The 20,697-nt window shown below is 32.4% G+C and overlaps 3 protein-coding genes and 1 long non-coding RNA gene across 4 annotated transcripts; 3 read left to right on the top strand and 1 right to left on the bottom strand.

Annotated features, from left to right (window-relative positions):
- The first annotated feature begins 570 nt into the window (after nucleotides 1-570).
- LOC121213981 (uncharacterized) lies at nucleotides 571-6,940 on the top strand. Its single transcript, XR_005909573.1, has 2 exons — nucleotides 571-5,443; nucleotides 6,692-6,940. It is a non-coding gene; the product is annotated as an uncharacterized lncRNA (long non-coding RNA).
- A 3,563-nt stretch (nucleotides 6,941-10,503) lies between these two features.
- On the top strand, nucleotides 10,504-14,024 carry LOC107922287 (lysM domain-containing GPI-anchored protein 1). Its single transcript, XM_016852254.2, has 6 exons — nucleotides 10,504-11,853; nucleotides 12,406-12,523; nucleotides 12,624-12,785; nucleotides 12,862-12,893; nucleotides 13,265-13,535; nucleotides 13,741-14,024. The coding sequence occupies exons 1-6, from the start codon at nucleotides 11,184-11,186 to the stop codon at nucleotides 13,847-13,849; spliced, it is 1,362 nt and encodes a 453-aa protein (XP_016707743.1). The 5' UTR covers nucleotides 10,504-11,183; the 3' UTR covers nucleotides 13,850-14,024.
- Nucleotides 14,025-14,275: 251 nt separating this feature from the next.
- Nucleotides 14,276-16,960, bottom strand: LOC121213982 (psbP domain-containing protein 3, chloroplastic). The gene is made up of 9 exons (XM_041087533.1): nucleotides 16,307-16,960; nucleotides 15,998-16,207; nucleotides 15,845-15,910; nucleotides 15,696-15,776; nucleotides 15,517-15,599; nucleotides 15,362-15,437; nucleotides 14,989-15,107; nucleotides 14,820-14,864; nucleotides 14,276-14,646 (listed from the first exon to the last, which is right to left on the bottom strand). Exons 1-9 carry the CDS (start codon nucleotides 16,356-16,358, stop codon nucleotides 14,620-14,622), a joined length of 759 nt encoding a protein of 252 aa, XP_040943467.1. The 5' UTR covers nucleotides 16,359-16,960; the 3' UTR covers nucleotides 14,276-14,619.
- Nucleotides 16,961-17,835: 875 nt separating this feature from the next.
- On the top strand, nucleotides 17,836-20,431 carry LOC107922524 (uncharacterized). The gene is made up of 6 exons (XM_016852604.2): nucleotides 17,836-18,321; nucleotides 18,407-18,515; nucleotides 18,748-18,959; nucleotides 19,049-19,076; nucleotides 19,348-19,456; nucleotides 20,176-20,431. The coding sequence occupies exons 1-6, from the start codon at nucleotides 18,064-18,066 to the stop codon at nucleotides 20,255-20,257; spliced, it is 798 nt and encodes a 265-aa protein (XP_016708093.2). The 5' UTR covers nucleotides 17,836-18,063; the 3' UTR covers nucleotides 20,258-20,431.
- Nucleotides 20,432-20,697: the final 266 nt, after the last annotated feature.

Consider the following 20,697-nt stretch of genomic DNA (forward strand, 5'->3'; position numbering starts at 1 on the left):
TATAAAGATTGAACCACTAATATATTATTAAAAACAGTTGAAAAAGGTATTAGAAGACAACCAGTTAAATATACCAGATCCAAAAGAATGGTCACAAGATTATTCATGATTTTCTAGCAGTGCAATAGAAAACACACCAGCTTGGACTAATTCGCAGGAAAAGACATCACCTATGGAAGTAGAAGACAATCTTGACAGCTCACGTGATGGTATTGAACAAAAGATTGAACAGATGGAGATAAAGTGCTACAGAGCTAAAGAAGAAAAAATAAAAATGATAGAAGAACTGAACCTCACTTCTGATGTTAGTACAGACTATGAAAATGATTAGATGAGATTAGATATTTTACATTTTGTATGAGTCATGAAAGTAAATTTATTTGTTATGTAAAAGTATGAGTCATAAAATTAAATTTATTTGTTATAAGTAAAAAAATAAATTTGTTTGTTATATAAATCATAAAAGTAAATTTATTAATTTAACATTTAAATAATTTATTAAAAATAGTCATCAACTTTATTAATATGTAACATTTTAATTATTAGAAGGTTACTTGACATTAAAAATGTTACAAAAATCTAATATCACACAAATTTGTCCTTAAATGATGACGTGGATTTCGTGTAATCTCCATTTAACATTTAAATCCCTTTATTAACTTTTTGTCTCTCGTTTTTCCCCTTTTTCCATTTTTTTTCTGCCCCTTTCTCTCTAACTTAAATGCTCCCTACTCTCTGTAATGGCCAAACTCCAAACTCAAAATCCATCAACTCCGGCGTCGGGTCGTCATCACCGGTGGCCGGCGGAGCCCAAATTTCACCCTCTAAACTCGTTTTCTCATGATCTTTTTGAATATGTCTTCCATTTCATCAAATCGTCATGGATTTTTCTATATTTAAAATAAACGTAGCGAAATAGTCTCCTACCATCTCGTCGTTGACCATTAGATTGGCTTGTTTTTATAGTATGTTGCTCCTTTTGTCGAGCTCGTCCTTTCCACCATTTGGATTGGAAGATCAATGCTCGAAGTGCCATGCACGGTAGATTCAAGATAAGTCTCCTCTTTCTTTTTTCTTTTTACTTTATTTTGCTTTTTTTTTATGATCCTTTCATTGATTTGCAAGTCATTGTTTGAACAAAGGGGCTTATCCTTTATTTTATTTTTTTAATTTGATTGTATTTATTGGTTTTACGAATAATTGGTTTTGGGGTTGGTAATCGGATTGGTTCTATAAAAGGATTTACTGTGGTGGTGAGAATGGTTGAAGTGGGGCTTGGTGGTGGTCTGTTAGGTGTGATGGGTGAGCTAAAATGGTGAAGATGGTGGTGAGAGAGCTTAGATTTAGAGTCTAAGTAGTGTTTTTTTAAGGGAGAGGTGATTGTAAGTGGTGGAATGGTTCTAACAGTTGAGAGTAGCTTAGGTTGATGATGGTTGTTGAGGGTCCGAGAGAGAGCTAAGGAAAATGTGATGGTGAACCATGGTGAGATGGTTTGAGGTGGTAATGGCGGTGGCCAGTTTGGCCGAGGGGAATGGTTAGTGTTTGGGAGCTTTGTGGAGAAAGGAATGAATAAGAAAAATAAACGAAAAATAAAAAAAAATGAAATAAAGCAATATAAAAAAGTGAAAAAGGTAAAATCTAAAAAAAAAAAAAGTGTTTAGATTATGTAGGCATGACATGAAAGCCACATTAGTATTTAACAATATAATTTATGCCTCATTAGACTTCTTCTACAACACTTCTAATGTTGAATAACATTTCAATGATCAAAAGGTTATAAATCAATAACATTAATGACTAAATTATAACAAATTAAACATCAATGACCAAAACCTTAACTTAACCAGACATAAATTATTATTTTTATAATTTACCCTACAAAATTTTAGAGTTAGAAAAAAAAGGAAGATAGGCTTGAGTGGTATTTCATGTATGAAATATTTTTCATACATCAGCTTTACATAGCATATTATAGGAGCTGAATCTCTGTCAGATAACCCTAATTCCCAAGCACAAATAATATTGCAACATGTATTTTTTTTTGCCCAAATACTGCAACACCTATCTTAGCAAACATTTGAAAGTTTAACCAATTATACCTTCTCCTTCCCTAGCCCATTTGCCCATTCATTCCTTGCATTTCTCATCTTCTAGCTAGGGAAACAAAATTCCATTCCATTCGAGAAAATAAAATAAAAAATCGAATTTTAAATTAATTGAATCGAGTTATTTAAATTATTTGAGTCAACTCGAATGAATCAACTCGAATAAGTAATTCGAATTTCGAGTTCGAATCGAGTTGAATTTTACAATTCGAATAACTCAAATAGTTCAAATAATTCAAATAATATGTTGTTGTAAATATCCTTTTGGTCTATGTCAAGTTTGAAAATAAGCAAAATGGTCTCTCTCAACAAAAAAATTATAAAATTTTCAAAAAAAATCAAAAAAATTAAAAAAAATTTAGACTAATAATTTTGGGACCTAAATAAGTTAATTAATGATTCAAGTTTGTCTAATTAAAATATATATTTTATTATTATTCTTCTTTGGAAAAAAATTCATGGTTTCAAATTTATGTGCTCTTAATTATACTATAACAAGATTTTAATTTGACATGTTTAATGTTTTAATTTAACTCACAATTTCACTTGATTCGACTCGACTCGAATTTTATTTCACTCGACTCGATTCGAAAAAATTTTAAATCAAATTAGGATGATAAAATAAGACTCATCAATTCGATTAACTTAAAATTTTTTCACCTAATTTGATTTGACTCGATTGAACGTTGACCTTACTTCCAGGAGCTCTAATTAGCTGATTCTTTGATGTCGACTTAGTTAATTTTGGCCCAGCTCCGTTAACTACCATGGCATTACCTTCCCATGTATCTTGTCCTCGTCCTCAATGATCACGTAAAGGGGAATTGGTAAGTAATTAAAGAGGAATCATCTTAGGTGGCTTGATCAATACCCAAATTAAACCACTCCACTAACCACACTAATAGCCTGGTTACCCTTTTTTTACCACTTGTATAGGCTTAATTGAATCTTAAATCATGTATTTTGTTTGGTTAGATATGGAAACTATTTTTTCGTAACCAATGGTCCCTATTGTTGTTACATTCGCCTTACAACCAATTAGGAAGCTACATGTGTTTTTCTAATTTTCTATTTAAATTAAGGTAAATTAATTTTTTAATGAAAATGTCATTTTCTTATTGCTTGCAATGTTTTTTTAACAGATGTAATAATAGGGACCAACATCTTTACGGAAATAAAATTTAGGTACATGATTTCCGTAAAAATATTATGCTATATATTATTTTATTAAATAAAATTACAATTTCATATATTTTAATAATTTACTACTTTTATTATATATCATTTCTAATAATGATAAAAAAGAATATTATTATTTCTAATTTAATGTCTTTAATAGTCATTTTTTATTCTTACCTCGATGCTATAGTCGCGTTTAAATTCAAATACACATCCTACCGTTGTTTTTAATCTCACTGTTATAGTATCCTATCTCATCGTTACAGTAATCAATCTCACCATCACCGTTGTTTTTAATCTCATTGTTCCAGTATTCTATCTCATCGCTACAGTAACCAATCTTACCGTCACTGTTATTTTTAACCTCACCGAAGGCAAACAATTTGCCGCCAATCGCACCCACAGTACGGTAAAATCTTTTGTATAATTTTGCTTTGGTTTTCAATCTCACCACATCCTAGATATTTGGATGGTTGTTTGGAACACTACCAATGACACAAACATGCTACTCTAGATAGAGATTTCTTGACTGTGCTAAAAGCTTCAGTCCACCAATTGGCTTTCTAAAATACAAAGTAAATTTCATTTTTACCCTTTCCTAACTCTCAAAGAATGTTTTTTTCGAGTTAAATATAAATTTGGTATTCGAATTTGTCCATTTCTTTTAGATTTGTACTTATGGCTTTTATCAAGCCTTATTCTTTAGGTGCGTTCTCTATTGTGGTAAAAAAATACTTTTTGATTAAAAATACTTTTTGATTAAAAATGCTTTTCCACCGCAAAAGTAATGAAGAACACATTTTTGCAATCAAAATGTAGTGGAAAAGTGCTTTTCCACCTCATAAAAGTTGATTTAGGTGCTTTTCACTTTTGTGTATAGAAGTGAAAATTATTAAAATACCTTTACTTATATTAACTATTTAAAATATATAAAAAAATTAGATTAATTTATATTTTATATATCATTACATTAAATTATTTAAATCCTATTTAGTATATTTACCTTTTTTAAAAATATTTTGTATATCATCAATTTTACAAATAAATTATATTAATTACTTAAAATTTATTTAAAAATTACATTTCATTTATCATTATATTAAATTATTTAAATATCATATAACTTAATTTCTTCTTTTTTTACTTTCCATTATCATGATTAAAAAGGATATTTTAACTTTCACCCACAATTTTTGATGGCAATTAAAAACACTAAAAATTAATAAACACACTTTTTCGTAGCATTTTTCTATCACACCCTTCAAAAGCATTTAAAAAAAATACTTTTAAAAAACACATTTCAATCACAACAACAAAAGAGAACTAGCTCTCATTGTATTTCAAACTAGTGTTTGGAGCCTAAAGCACTTTTGGTTCCATAAGAAATGAAGAACAATGCGAGTTTGAAATAAAAAATGCATTTCAAATTAGCTTTTAAACCCAACCTTACAAGCTGAGAAAAAAGTTTAATTGATGTAAATTATCAAAAACCTTCATTTATTTCATCCCAACCAATTAAAAGTTTAATTGATTGTCACGTAATACTTATTTTACAACTAAATGAATCCATAACAATCATTTTTTTTTAAGTTTTAACTTAGCAGTTAGCAATGAGCATGTAAATTAATAAAAAAAATCTTAATTTTCTATAATATGGTTTATTTTTTTAAATTAAACTTTACAAATAATTTATATTAACGGTTGTATTAGTATATTAAATTATTTAAATACCATTTAAGTTAACTTATATTTTACTTCCCAATATCATGTTTAAAATAGACATTTTAATTTCCTGTAACATCCCGAGATCGAATCTGGAAGTTTTGGCAAGTGAAGATTCGTCAGTGTTTCGACAAACAAGGTGTTCGTCAGTGCTTCAGCGAACTAGGAGTTCACCAAATGAATACCAACAAGGAGTTCACCAGTGTTTTGGCAAATTGATGCCCTTCAGAATGAACAGTAAAAAGTTCGCCAAAAGAGTTTAGTAAAGAGTTTCAGTAAAGATCAATAAGAAGTATATGACAAAAGATGTGGTAAGGGGGTTTGTCAGAAGTCGTGTTCGCCTGTCTGTTTGACAAGCCAATGTTCGCTGGTTAAGTTGGGAAATGGGGGTTTGCCAGTCAAGTTGTGAACTGGGGGTTCACCAATCAAATTCAAAGGTAGACTCAAATTAGGAAATAAAGATATTGTGTATCTAGTAATATTTTTCGTGCAAGTAACACATTTCCTAAGTCAAGTATGGTATCTTGAGATTTCCAAGACCCTTATTCCATGAGAATTCTCTCATTGATATTTTGAATCAAGTTCGTAGCAACCAATGTAAGCCTCTATCCTGTTAAGGTTTATTGTCCAGAAAGCTAGGTTCACTTGCATGTGTGAATTCTGTAAGTTTTGTCTATTTAAGTAATCTGTATGTTTATGTATGTTGCGAACCAGCCGGACCATCTACCAATAAAGATAAAGGCAAAGCAAAACTTCTGTAAATTCTCAAGCTTTTTCAGTGAGTGGTTAAGAATTGTCATAAGTGTGCTAACCTATCATGTTTCAGTATAAATGCTCAAGGGTTCGTAACTTGTGTGTGAACTGTCATGTTATTAAAAAAACTTTGTTTTTAGAACTAAGTTTCAAGAGTAAGTTTTCCTACAAAACTCTGTTTTTAAGTTCTGATACTCTGTTTTCAAGATATGTTTTAAGCCATGTTTTAAATATATGTGTTACTCATGCTCCTATGCGAGACTATGTTTTCAAGCATGTTTTAAAAGTACAGTTTTATAAGTTATGTTTTTGCGAGCTTTATGTGATAAGTTTTCTGTGATTTTAAAAGTATAGTATAAAATTCTCAAGTTTTATACTCACCACAAGTTTTTTGTGATTTTGAGTGTTAAGGCCCTGAGTCATGTGTAGATATAAGAGAATGTTGAGTTATGCTCCATTCAATGGGACATGGTCGTGTACATGAGAGTGTTTAGCTTTATGCTACACTTATGGGACATGTTAATGACTTATTGAGTCATTCTAAGGCGTTATAAGGAGATCCACAAATCCAACAGATTCTGATAAGATAAGTGTGGGTGAGAACTTGTTTTATGTTCCTTAGCCATTTTGATAAGACAAGTATGTAAGCATGTTTCATGCTATTCTATGATTTATTTCAAAAAAGTACAAGCTAAGTTTTTAAGTATGATTTTCAGTAAGTATACGCAAAACTGTTTTCAAACTTATATGTTTTTTTACAAGAAGGATTTGCGAATTGAGTCTCTCACATTCACCCCGAACCTAGTGCGCAACACAATTTTCAGACTAAGTGCTCTTTCCGTTTTAAACTCTATGTTGTAAGCATACTTTACTGATTCTTGATTATTCACCGAGTTCGCAATGAACTCACCCACTCCTCTCTTACTTCGCAGGTAAGTAAGTTGCGGATGGCATTGGCGAGGTAGATGACTTGGCGAGACTCATACCTGAATAGATATCGGTGAACCTAGGAAAATAAGCGATGAGATTTTATTTATGTGAGATTAGACTTATTATAATTTAATTTTGTTATTGAAATAATTTTCCTTGAAATTTTAAGATTATTTTCATTCTACGAACCCTAAAGTAAAACATTTGTTATTTAATTATCTTTTTATTATGATTAAAGCTGATGTTTTCCATGCATGAGTGTTACGTTATATTACCTTAACTTTTATAAAAAATTGTAAGTCAGATTTATTGCTAAGTATTGTTTTCTACGACCCTTGTATGTTTGCGACTTCGAAAAATTACATGTGTACCCCTTGTTAGCTATAGCTTTACTACTTAGCGAACCCATATATGTATTTATGCGAACTCTATTATAGTATGATAACCCATGCATGTACAATTCCTTTTGTTGAGAAGTTTGTTTATTTAGCGAACCTATAATGAATGTTAGCATGTGAACCTATATTACTGTATGCGAACATAGGTTGATTGTGTGAACTCACGATGAATGTTGCTATGCGAACTTATGATTAAGTAATGTTTGTGAACCCTTAAGATGTTGTAAATTGATATGCGAACATTTTCTCTAATTGTTTTATAAGCTCGCATGTTTTATATTATATGCATGGTGTTATGACATTCCGCTGCAATGTGTGAAACTTAGCACAACTTCCATGTTGTGAATCCGTGGTGTGTTAGAGGTTAGGTTGAGAGTTAATAGAGAGTCACTCCAGTAGCTAATGTGGCACAGCAAATTCGGGTCGATCTTACTCGGCCAAGTTTGAGGTGTTACACTTCCCACAACACTTTTTAACAGCAATGTAGAATACTTTAAATTAACAAACCACACTTTTCTGAAGTACTTCTCAAAAGCGCTTTTTAACCGCAACAACAATGAAGAACTATCCCTCAATATCATGTACCCACATAAGAATGATTGATATAGAGATCATAACTTAGCAAACCCTAGCTTCTTTATATTATTTGGATAAAGCATCTACAACATTACTTTATCATTTTCTATATTGAATGGTATAATCCTTGTAATCTACTAATTTTATTAACCTTCTTTTTCTTCTAAATAGTAGTGGTATGTTTATCTCCAACAGATATTTCAATGTCTTATTATACATTTATATCACAAAGATAATACCTTTTAAATAGTGCCTCCATTTAGTGCATGTCATGCTTATGGCTAAGTACTCATTCTTATAAATAGACAAATTAGTATGTCTAGGTCCTAAAGCCTTGCTTAGGTAAGCCACAAATTTTCTTTCTTGGGATAGGACTGCACCAAATTCATATGAACTTGCATTAGTTTCTAAGCAAAATGGCTTAGAAAAGTTTGATAGAGTCAAAATTGCTCATTGGTGTGAAAAGTGGTAATTAAAAATAGTAACAAAAATATAATAAATAATTTTCAGATCTCAAAACTCATTACTACTACTTTCTCACGTATCCGTAAGTATACGAGATCGTAGTCAAGTAATAAATTACAATGAAATGTTTTTATTGAAAGAAGTATTTCGATGATTGAACCTACAAGTTGTTGATTTAAAACTATCTAAGACAATTAATAAGAATAATTTTTATTAAGCATGACTAACTAAAAAACTAAAGAAAATAAATAATTGGATTAAAGAGTAAAGTGAATTGCTATGCCAAATGTAGTAACAATGAAGTAATCTGGGAATTACTAATCTATTTCAGTTATTGATGGATCTAGGGTTTCTTAAACATGATGAAACATTCAGTCGATATGTAGGCACTGGGATAGTCAAATCGACCATGTAATTTGATAATACCCAATATTGAGTATATCTTCAACCTCCATTAACAACTCGACATCAACATCCTCGCTTTCTCGATGCCTAGACGCTATTGTCTCAACATCTTCATTATCATTAAGATCCATCTCAATATATTTATACTCTCTTCTACTGGACTTTGGAAATCTATACTTCATGATGGATATGTACTTAATCCTTTAGCTTGCATTTTCCTAAAGATCCTTATGTTTATGCTGTCCAAGGAAGTATTAAAAGTCATGTTGAATGTCTATCTGATTAGAATATGACTTCATCATTAGTTGAATACATCCTTATCTTGAACCTACCAAATAATACATGTCAAATATTATAAAAAAATTCTAACAATTTGAACAAATCTTAATAACAATAATTCTAACAGTCTTATCGCTAACTTACTATAATGACAGTCATACAATAATATAATTTCCTTGTACCATACATAAAACATATTCAACAAATGAAATAATAATACCATAACATTTGTAACAAATTCAACGTTTCATAGTAATAATGATACCAACAACATTAATACCAACTTAATACAATGACAACCATACACAAAAAATATATATTCTTTAAATCATATGTAAAATCTATTTAATAACTGTGAAAACAACAATAAGATAACATTATCTACCATACCACTAGCTTATGTATTATGAATAATGTGCACTAAATAAGTTACTGAACCTTTACGCCTATTGGAATGTTTGTAATAAGACTATGGAAGAGAAGATTTTAAGAGAGTTGTATTTTGAATGATTTTTTTTTTTTACATTTTTTTCCTAATGAAACCACTGGATTTATAGGATATGAGAATGGGATCGATCAATTTAACTATACCTAAAGTTAATGCCTATCGGTGTCAACTTCACCATTAAAAAGTATTAATGAATTTGGCACTTGTAATAAGCTAGTTTTGTTCCATCATGTCAAGTACAAGATCCTTAAAAGAAATTTTAAAACCTCAATATCCACTTGTGTTGTTGAGTTAATTGAATTGTTTTTCATCTTTACAGAATGTTTGGATTATATATTTTACACATATCATTAGAAAATAACTGTAATACTATAAAATAGTCACTAAACTATTATATTTCTTCTATTTTAGTCATTGATTATTATTTTTTTGATTTAATCATTAAATTTTATAAAATAAAATATTTTGGCCACTCAAAGCTGATTTTGACTTTTTTATTATCTAACAACAAATTTAGCCCTCAATGTTTACAAAATTTGTCATTTTAATTTGAATTCTAAAATATTCACATAATTTTATCTATAACTAAACAATCAATTTCCCATAATTTTATCGTCTTTTTGAAGCTAAAGATGGCAACTTGAGCTTACATTTTTTTTTCTATTTTGGGTATTGCATTTTGTTGTTTGGTGATGTTCTTATTATAAGTTGGCTGTTGGTTGTTGTAGCCTCTATCAGATATTTGTAATCAATTTTGCTTCATCAATCGTAACCTTTTAAATATCATTAGTATATGGTGTTCTTTTCATTCTTTTTTTCCCTTTTCCATGTGTTGGGTTGGTAAATGGGGTGCGTAAAAATAGACTATCCGAAAGACGATGTTAAAAATTTTATATTGGAGTAGGATAATATTATAAAATTTTGAAACCTAAAACTAATATTTATGGGTTAAGAAGTTTAAATTATTAATTTTTGTAAAGGACCAAAAATTAATTTATTGAATATTTTAGAATTAAAACTAAATTGACAAATTTTGTAAATCTTGAGGGCTAAATTTATTATTTCTTAGAATTCAAACTAAAATGACAAATTTTATAAACATTAAGGGCTAAAATTGTTGAATATTTTATATTTAGGATCAAATTGATATAATATGTAAATATTGAAGGGCTAAATTTTTTATTATTTAGACCAATAAAAAAGTCCAAATTTGCTTTGAGTGACCAAATTATTTGATTTAGAAAAGTCCAGTGACTAAATTGAAAAAATTAATAGTTTAATGACCAAAATAGAACAAAAGCAATAATTTAATGATATTTTTATAAGTTTACCCTAAAAAGTAAAATATCATTATAAAGTAATTTTAAAATTAAAAAAAGGATAGGGACAAATTAGTCTTTAACGGTATAAAAGGTAATAAAGTTTGAAGACTCCAAGATCGAGAATCTGACTTGTGTTGTGTGTGTTCACTTCATTCCAAATTTGTCCCCTTCATCTCCACGCGCACACACTCTCTCTCTACTTCGTCTTTGCTGTCAGCCATTTTACGCCAAAGAAACCCAAACCCAAACATTCTGAAACTTACCTTCAAGTTGCTACATTGTTTACTGTAACTCTTTCTTTTTCTCAAGTTTAAAGAGTGGTGCTGTTTTTGTTGAGAGTGGAGGGTAAAACTTAAAACCCAGCTGAACAAACCCTAGAAACTTTCAACTCCACCCCATTCCATCCTTAGATTGGATCAAGAACCTCTTTTATTTGTTCGAAATTCTCGTTTCATACTGAAGGAAAGAACCGCATCTTGTGACTTTGAGCAGCAAAGCAAAGCTCAATCGGTTCTTTTACATTCTTCCACCACTCTGTTTTACCCTGCTCTTAACCGAAGAGGAACAAGCAAAGAATCCCCTCGAATCCAGCAACCTTACAATGCCTAACCGAAATCCCACTTCTTTCTCCTCCTATGTTGCCCTATGCTTCATGATTTTCTCCAATGTAGCTTTGGTAACTTCAAAATCAACCATCGAACCCTGTTCAAACTCCGATTCCTGCAACGCCTTGCTGGGATACAATCTCTACACTGATTTGAAAGTGGCGGAGGTTGCTTCCCTCTTCCAGGTTGACCCCATTTCCATCCTAACAGCTAACGCCATCGATATCTCTTACCCTGACGTCGAAAACCACATCCTTCCTTCCAACCTCTTCCTCAAGATACCTATCCTCTGTTCCTGCGTTGATGGAATTCGAAAATCCGTTTCCACTAAGTACAAAACTCGCCCACAGGACACACTTTCATCCATTGCTGACTCGATTTATGCTGGTTTGGTGTCAGCTGATCAGATTAAGGAGGCTAACTCCATTTCTGATCCTTCTGTTCTTGATGTGGGGGAGAACCTCGTCGTTCCTTTGCCCTGTACTTGTTTTAATGGGACTGATAATGGACTGCCCGCCATTTATCTGTCCTATGTGGTGAAGGCTGTGGATACTTTAGCTGGAATTGCAGCCAGTTATTCCACTACCATCACTGATTTGATGAATGTTAATGCGATGGGGAGTACTTCTATTAAGGCCGGTGATATTCTAGCTGTTCCTTTATCAGGTACTTTTCCATTGCCTTGTTTTGGTGAATTCTGCAATGCTCTAATCATTTTAACCTAGTGCCTTCTTCCTCTATGTTTTTGTCTTGCGTACTGAAAGTAGAACGTCGGTAATGATAATATATGGCAAAGAAGATAGAAATAAAAATAAATAATATAAAGAATTTTTTTAATTGGAAATCCTTTCGGAAAAGAATACGGGTGAAAAAAATTTACTTTATCAAATTTGAATGACTACAAGAGGAGTTTCGACTACTCTTATTTATAGGTTGAAAAAAATTTAATTCTAATCAAAATCAAATTATGTTATGTTAAGAAATACTAAATATATTATACTCATAAATACTAAATTTTTTTAGAAAGAAGATATATTTTGTTTGACTTGACTTGCAAGTAATCTCTTAGAATTTGGGTCAAACAACTCTAATATATAGTTTTCGCATTGATGAGTACAAGTTGGTGGAATTGAGTAGTATATTTTTATGCTTTTGCTTTGTTTATGCCTGTTTCCTATGGCAATGGAAGTTAAGTGTTGTTTGTTTGGGTTCTTGCAGCTTGTGCTTCAAATTTTCCTAGATATGCCTCAGATTATGGAATGATTGTTCCTAATGGGAGCTATGCTATTACTGCCAGCCACTGTGTCCAGTGCAGTTGTGGGCCCGGGAGTCGCAAGTAATCGAGCTTTTTCTTAGCTTATTAGTTGTATGATTGACTTTACTGCTTGTGATTATTCTTTTTCCCTAAATCTAACAGTACTGATTGTATCGTACAGTCTGTACTGTATGCCGTCTTCATTGGCTGTTTCTTGTTCAAGTATGCAATGTAAAAGCAGCAATCTTAAGCTGGGGAATGTTACAGTGCAACAAAGTAGTGCTGGATGCAATGTTACTTCTTGTGCTTATGGTGGTTATGCTAATGGAACCATTATCACTTGGTATACTACAGCTTTTACTTGCTTTTATTGACGGTTCGAGCAATCATCTGTGTTAAACCTTGTCTGTGTTCTGCAGGTTGTCATCATCTCTTCAACCCCGATGTCCAGGTATGAGTTTGTAAAACCTTCTGATTCCAAAACGCTCCAAGACAAGAAATTGTTTAGTTTTAGGATGACTCTCAGATTTGAACTTCCCCCCAATCTAATGCAATGTGAAGTTCTTATCTGGTGCTGATTATCAGATTTTTTTTGTCTAGCATCTACAAATACAAATAATGATTTATTTATTCATCAGTTTGTTACCTTCATTGCTGGTGCTTTTTTAAAAGAAATGAAAGTTTCAGCTTCTATGACAACACTTACGGCTTCAAATCTTGAGGAGCTGAACATGAGCAGTTTCATGTTTTGATTTCACAAATATTTCCAGATGGTCATAGAATGCTTCTTGACTGATTTTAAATTCCCATTAAATAATGCAGGACCGCAGCAATTTCCTCCCCTTCTAGCCCCACCTACTCATGTAACACGGGATTCGGCTTTCGCCCCGGCACCTGCACCCCAGTCAGATGGTGGTTCCACAACAACTGTGCCTAAGACAGTGCCATCTACTGTGTCACTTCCTGGACTTGCCCCAGCAGGTGCCCCTATCGGAAGTACATCTGATGCTTCAACTTTGGTGAATTCGGTTGCTGCTGTTCCTACTGCACTTATGATTTTTTTGCTTATCAAATTAATCCCACCCTTCTCCTTGTAAGTTTGCTCCTCCTTGTTTCGAAGGTTTCTTACTTTTTGACCTGTCCCAGTTGTGTATTGTATGTAACTTTGTCCATGATTGCATTACAGTATGTGCCGTGAGCTTTCAAATTGCACTAGTAAGTTAATTTACTTGATTTCTACTCATTCAGTGCAATTAATGGGGAGTAGCCTTCTTTTCTGTTCATTAAATTTTTGCTAGGTCTAGTCTTTGTTATTGCTACAATACTAGTGGGGAACAGCATAAGAGAATAGCTAGTTTTGAACCTATCGGGTCTGGTCTTTCTGGTTCACCAGAGGATGTTACTTAAAAATGTAATATCAAATATATTGGTTACAGAAGTTTTTAAGACATAGGATTGATCTTTTAAAGCTTTTAACTAAAAACAAACTGGACAGTAGGTGCTAAATATCTGGTTTCAAATCCACCGTGTATACTCTTTTCTTATCAAATATGGAAAAAAGTTTATATTTTCCATCTTTTTACTTTTCACCCTTCCAATTTTTCATCTTTTCAATTTTTTTTCTACTCTATCAAAGCAAAGCTTAAAATTCCACTAGGTAAGTTTGGTATCCGTTTTTGACTTCAAGACTCAATTCGGTATTTGAGGTTTTTTTCTTCTTCCTAATTTGGTACTTGAGATTGATTTCAAGGTTCAATTTAGTTCCCAAACCAAATGACATCATGTGACCCAATAAACTTTTGACATGTGTATTTTAGTTAAAAAACCTTGAAGTCAAGTCAAATGCAAGTATCAAATTAAACATTAAAATCAAGTATCAAATCAAAAATATGCCATCTATGTTTTAGGGTAGTATTTGGTTTGATAACGCGTTCTTAAAATTGAATTGACGTGATTTCTTACCGAAAAGAAAAAGTTCTTTTGGTTTGACCAAAAATTTATCAAATCTCATACGGTAAGAAAAGTACGAATTGATCAGATCTCATTCGTTGACAATGCCTGATCATGTAAGCTCTCTCTCTCAAAATATGACTTATAAATGGCTGATATATTCCGACTTTAGAGGATCTCTCTGTAGAAATAAATAAAGAGTGGCTTGGTTTCCAGCAAGAGTTGCGTCAAATAAATCTGAAGGATGATACTGCCTGAAAGACGAATTTAAGGCACGAGATCATCAGTTTTATATTATTATATTATGGTAAAAACAACAATAATCATCATGTTGCTGCACCGAGGTTAGTTTTGGGTTAACCATGCACCAGATACTGAAGATCCAAAAACTTGTAGCATTCTATATAGTTTGATTAAAGCTACCAACCTTCTCAATTCTTGAACCATATTTCTCTGCTTCTTCTTCCACAAACTGCATGCGGAAAATGATACACATATAAACACACGTACATACATGTGTATATAGGAACAAATGATCAGCGAAGGTATGGAAGCAACTGAATCGTATGTATGTGTTATATTTGATGCAAGCTCACCTGTCCAGTGACAGTATATAGTCTGTTATACCAACCATTGGATGCCATTCCAATAGCTGAAAACAAATGTCTTCTACTTTCTCCTGGATTTTGCAGTGTATACTCAATATAATAGAAGCCTGATAAACGGATAAACAAAACAAGTTAATTAATCATGTAGAGAAACAAAGTGTAGTTAAAAATTTGATCTCTGAAATTTCACCCCCTAATTTTTTTCTTCACATAAAATGATCTTTTATAATTTCTCTTTTTTAAAGTAAGTTTTCTTTTTCTTATCATCATCCTACTAAACTTCATTGGCATGGAATAAGTATGCTTTCATGGTGGAGGAAGAGGATGGTCTTGCAATAATAATAGTAATATATATATATACCATTAGATGCTTTGCAGTCAATGAGTTTTGCAGCCACACCAGGGGGCCTTTGCCAACTTCTGTCCAGTCCACTAACCTAACGGAAAAAAGCAGTTAACAATGCATGGTTAAGCAAAAGCTCCATAACTAAAACAAGAAGAAAAGAAAAACCGTACCAGAGTGTCTGCAAAAGCATCAACTTTACCGAAGGATTCCATTCGAGTAAAATCGGGACCAAGCCCCGTGATGGCAACGCTAACTGAAGCAATCAATTTTAGTTTGTTGCATATGCAATCGCAAACCTAGAAATTGATATAGGAAATGAGTGCATGTGAGCGAGATTAGCATTCATTACCATTTGAGTTGGCTTCTTCTTCTGGATAGAAAGCAGTAATGGACTTGAAATTATTGGGTTCACCAGCTCCCACTTGCCAATCTACAACAGCAACAAGTAATCATTTCATTTTACAAACATTGAAATGGATATAGGAAAGAGTCACTGACCTTGCGGAATGAAAATCTTGAACTTATTCACTTCATCAGTATAAACTCGGAAATCTTGTGGCACATCTGAAAGAGAGAGAAACAAGATAAGATCAAAACTAAGAACAAATTAAAATTGAAAAAAGAAACAAGTAATATAATGAACAGAGTTACCAATCTCTGCGACTGCAATAGCAGTAGACATAATTAATTGGGGAAAAGACAAAGCAATAAGAGGCGCCTGAAGTATAAATTGTCTTCTTCTTGTTGAAGTTGCATGGCCATCGTCTTCCTTCATTAATTCTTGATTTTGCAGTTGCATTTGCAGGCGCTGCACTCTCTTGGTGTTACTATTTAGGGGAAAATGTAGTAATCCTCCTCCTCCTGGTCAACATATTATCATGAAATCAATGGGGTAACCAAAAATAAAAAAAGTATACACAAAAGAGTGTATGTAGCAATAGCAGTGCTCGTCTGGTACACCTTTCTTTTTCAAACATGGTGAAATGTAGAGGCACCAGACTGAGGAGGCCATTCTCTTTTTTCTGCTTTTCCAGGATTTTATTTTATTTTTATTTACTTAGTATATTTCATGTTGGTTTTTATATGTTACGGCTTTCAGCTTGATTTTTTTTTTCTGTGGCTCACAAACAAAGCTTATCCGAAACTCTACAAGAAAAGTTTATCGCCCACAGGACACGCTTTCATCCATTGCTGACTCGATTTATGCTGGTTTGGAGTCAGCTGATGAGATTAGGGAGGCTAACTCCATTTCCGATCCTTCTGTTCTTGCTGTGGGGAAGAACCTTGTCGTTCCTTTGTCCTGTACTTGTTTTAATGGGACTGATAATGGACTGCCCGCCATTTATCTATCCTATGTGGTGAAGGCTTTGGATACTTTAGCTGGAATTGCAGTCAGTTATTCCTGTACCATCACTGATCTGATGAATGTTAATGCTATGGGGAGTACTTCTATTAAGGCTGGAGTAACATTGTATGTACTAAGTAGCCAAACTTTCACACAAGCTCTAGCATTATGTTGAAACTTATGGTGTGACACGCTGTGGGAGATGCCCGAATCACCTTTTCAATTTGTCTAACTTAACTCAAAACCCTTTGTAATCAAAAGCATATTACCTATTCCAAACGTTGCAACAAGGACCTGCATTAATTAAACTCAAAATTTCTCGTTATTGGACAGCTGTCTATTAGAAAATTTGTCAGTAATGCTACCTCTTTTAGTATTATTGTCACTTTATCCCATGAGAGAGGAAACATATAAGTCTTGGATCTCCAACAGGAGCGAAGATGAAGTATGAAATGAAAGTAAAATTCTCAATTTGACTATCGTGATTAAATCAACATCTTTTAAATAAGGAATGCTTCTATTGTTATGTAAATTAATTTCCATATTACAACAAACGCAGTTTTAAGAGAATACTCTATTGTTGCTACATATCATGACCTACATGTCTTTTTTCCCATCTCAATAAGAGGATAACCTTTATAGAGAAAAATCGAAAAACTGATTTAAGAAACACTTGGGTATATAAGATGGCATATGATGTAGAAAGTTTTAAATAATAATAAAAAACTTTTAAAAACACACAATAATAAATAAGTAAAAAGACCTCACAATATTAATCACAATATTAATGTTTTTTCGTCAATTTTACATAAATTTGACTAGTATAATAATAAATTTAGATCTCACAATTTATGCATTCTATCAATTTAGTCACGATTTAAAAAATTTAGCTTACGATATTAAATGTTAGGGCTAAATTTATTGATTTTTTTTAGAATAAAGTAACAAAATATATAAATATCGAGGATTAAATTTATTATCATATCAATTAAAATTATTTATAATTAATAAAATATATTAATTTTAGTGATTAATTATCCTTAATTACTTACTTTCAGAAAAAAAATAATTTATTAAATTTCAAAGAGTAGGAGAGAAGACTTTTTAACTAATAAATAATAAAAATTTTACTATTTTCAAGTAAAAAAACGAAACAAATTCAATTATAGAAGATGAGAAGCAAAAGTGAAATGTATTGGGTGTTGTGTCTGAGAGAGTCAAAGCAAGTAACAACGCTTTAAACGAAACCGGTTGACGGTCTTAGCAGAAACGGCAATTTGGGACACGTAAACGTGAAAACGACAACATCCAACCCCTCTCTTCCCCCATATCTCAAGTCCCCGAAGAAAAGTTCCATTTTTTACCTTCATCAATGGGCGGCCATGAAGCTGTGGAAGTTGCCAAGACCGTCCTCGAAGTCGCCGACGTCGCATGGACCGCCTTGGAATGTAGCCACCACCTCCACCATCACCATGATGCTCCCCACAATCTTCACAATTCCGAGCTTCAAAAAGAATTGGAAACCCTAAAATCCGAAAATCGGCGTTTAAGGAATCAACTGGAACAGAACCTCAAACTTCTCAATAATTTATCTGAATCTCCTGTTCTGTTAAACGATTGTCCTCCTAACGTATGTAAATTTCAATCTTTTAGGGTTTTTTTTTCTGTGTGTGCGTTAATTCTTTTTTCGTTCTAATTTCTGAAATTAATTGCAGCTTTATGCTCGGTTGGTATCTACCGTAGATTCTAGAGACTTTTTGACCCGACTCAAATCTCTTAATGAATCCGATATTAAAGTTGAGTTTCCATTCAAGGAAGCTGCAGGTTCTTATATACTAAATCTCTTCATTTAATTGTAATTGTTTAATAGAATAAATTATGGCAGAGTAATGCTACTTTTCTCATCATTTTTATATAAACTATTTGCACCTGTCAATGTTTAGGAATTCATAATTGGGCTTATAAATTATGACCTCATCTGGTGGGGTAAATTTCTCCTTTTATATTAGGAATGTATGCTTTGATTGATCAGGTAATCTGTTTTTTTCTTAATTAGGAGATGATATACATTCAGCTGAAGTTCTGATTAACGTTGACCAAAAAGAACCAAGTTGGTGGGTATGGGTAACTGATGAAATGGTTCCAAGCAATGTTGAAGAGTGGAGTGGAATTGACGATGAGAATTACATTGTTGTTAGCGAAGAGCATGTTGTGGATGGTGTTGCTAACTTTATGGCAAAATGCCTTTTGTCGAACCCTAAAGCTCAGGTTTTTAGCTACTTGTTTGGCTTTTCTCCATTCATAATTTACTATATTTACCGTGTTCTTATGTTTGTTTTGTGATCCTGATATTGCAGACTTTGACCCCAGAAGAACTGCAGAAAAGTAAGTTTGCTTCATATTGTAATTATGTTTTCAATTTCCAGATGTGTCTTCCACTTTACATGTTTGGTAACCTTAGTGTTTAGACACTTGAAAAGTTGTTTTTTGTTTTACGAGTATGTTGCCTGACATTTTGAAACTCGCTGATGAATTTCAGTAGATAGCATTGATTTCCATTGAGTTTGTAACTAATTAGCATGCCTCTTGCCCTATTCTTCTAACCAATTGTGAGTATCATGTAGCATTTACTTACTATGATGAAATTTATAAGCAGCTATGCTGAAAGCATTAGAAGGTGTTAGCAAATTGGAGAAGGTTTTGAGCATTTGGCATGCTGGAAAGATGTTCTATGTGTTGTCAACTTGGGGACTTACATTGGCTGGGTATGTTCTGCTGTTCCTTCTTTGTTTTGTGTACTTGTAAATCGCATTCCATGCCCTCAATGTAAAAAAGAATGGCATGCTTGTCCTTATTTTTTTGAGAGGATAGGCTTGTGTAAACTTTGTGTACATCGTTGAACCTTGATCCTAGTAGCAATGCTTATGGATCCTCCTCTTTTAGGAAGATCAAAGTCCAATATACATTTTGCATGGATGATTAAATCAGTTCTGATAATTTATGGCACCTGCTTTGATTTGTAGCAGGTGAAAGATATAAATGGCTCCTCACACGTACACATCTTTACTATTTTTTATACCTTAGCAAGTATTGTTATTTGTTGAAACAACTATGCCTTTTATATATAAACCATGTAAACTCCTTGCAGAAACATTTGATTAGTTATCTTGTGAGTTAAATTCACGCAATTTATTGAAGTACTGTTTGAACAAAATTATCACCTATTATACTACAGCATAGAACTGGGATCTCTAAGTTTGCCTTTACTACCAAACCATCAATAGCTTAGAAATCTTTTCTTTTTACTGCAAAGTTGTATATATTTAGGTTATGGAAGATTGGTACCCGACAGATCTTCTTAGGTGCCACTAGATTTAGAGTCGAGAATTTAAACACGGTGTGCTAGGCTTTAACCATGTCCGTATTTAGTTTCTAATCTAATGAATTAAACTTTTGTTAATCAGTTTTTCTGTGACTTGGACAGGTTATATAAGAGCCGTACTATAGTGAAACTTGCTGCAATGGGCATTCACACAACTGGCAAAGTTGTAATGAGGGTACTATGAATGAATTAAACTGTTCTATAGCAGAGAAAGAAAGTTATTGACCAAAAAAAAGAAATTGGTCTATCTGAACTGTAGTGATGCATGGTTATTTAAGTCGTGGGTGTGAAATGTAAATGTTGTGAATAGATACGGTTGCATTTGTACCATTTAATGGATAAATTGTATTTACCATCCCATGTTTGATGTTGATAATTATTCAAATTATCCCAACAAGGGTGAATTAGTGTTTAAAAATTTTTAAAAATGAAGGCTCAAAAGAAAAATACCAAGAATTTAGGTTGTTTCGACTTCAATTGTGCACTTCCACTAAGGATTTTCCAGAAGAAGGCATAACTTTTACAATACATTGTTTCGAATGTTAAGTAATTTCTCACAAATTGAGAGAGAATAAAAGACCTCTCAAAAGTAAATTTACAATATTTAACTTTCACAACTACAAT

This window comes from Gossypium hirsutum, chromosome D01 (genome assembly GCF_007990345.1).
Source record: "Gossypium hirsutum isolate 1008001.06 chromosome D01, Gossypium_hirsutum_v2.1, whole genome shotgun sequence".
NCBI lineage: Eukaryota > Viridiplantae > Streptophyta > Magnoliopsida > Malvales > Malvaceae > Gossypium > Gossypium hirsutum.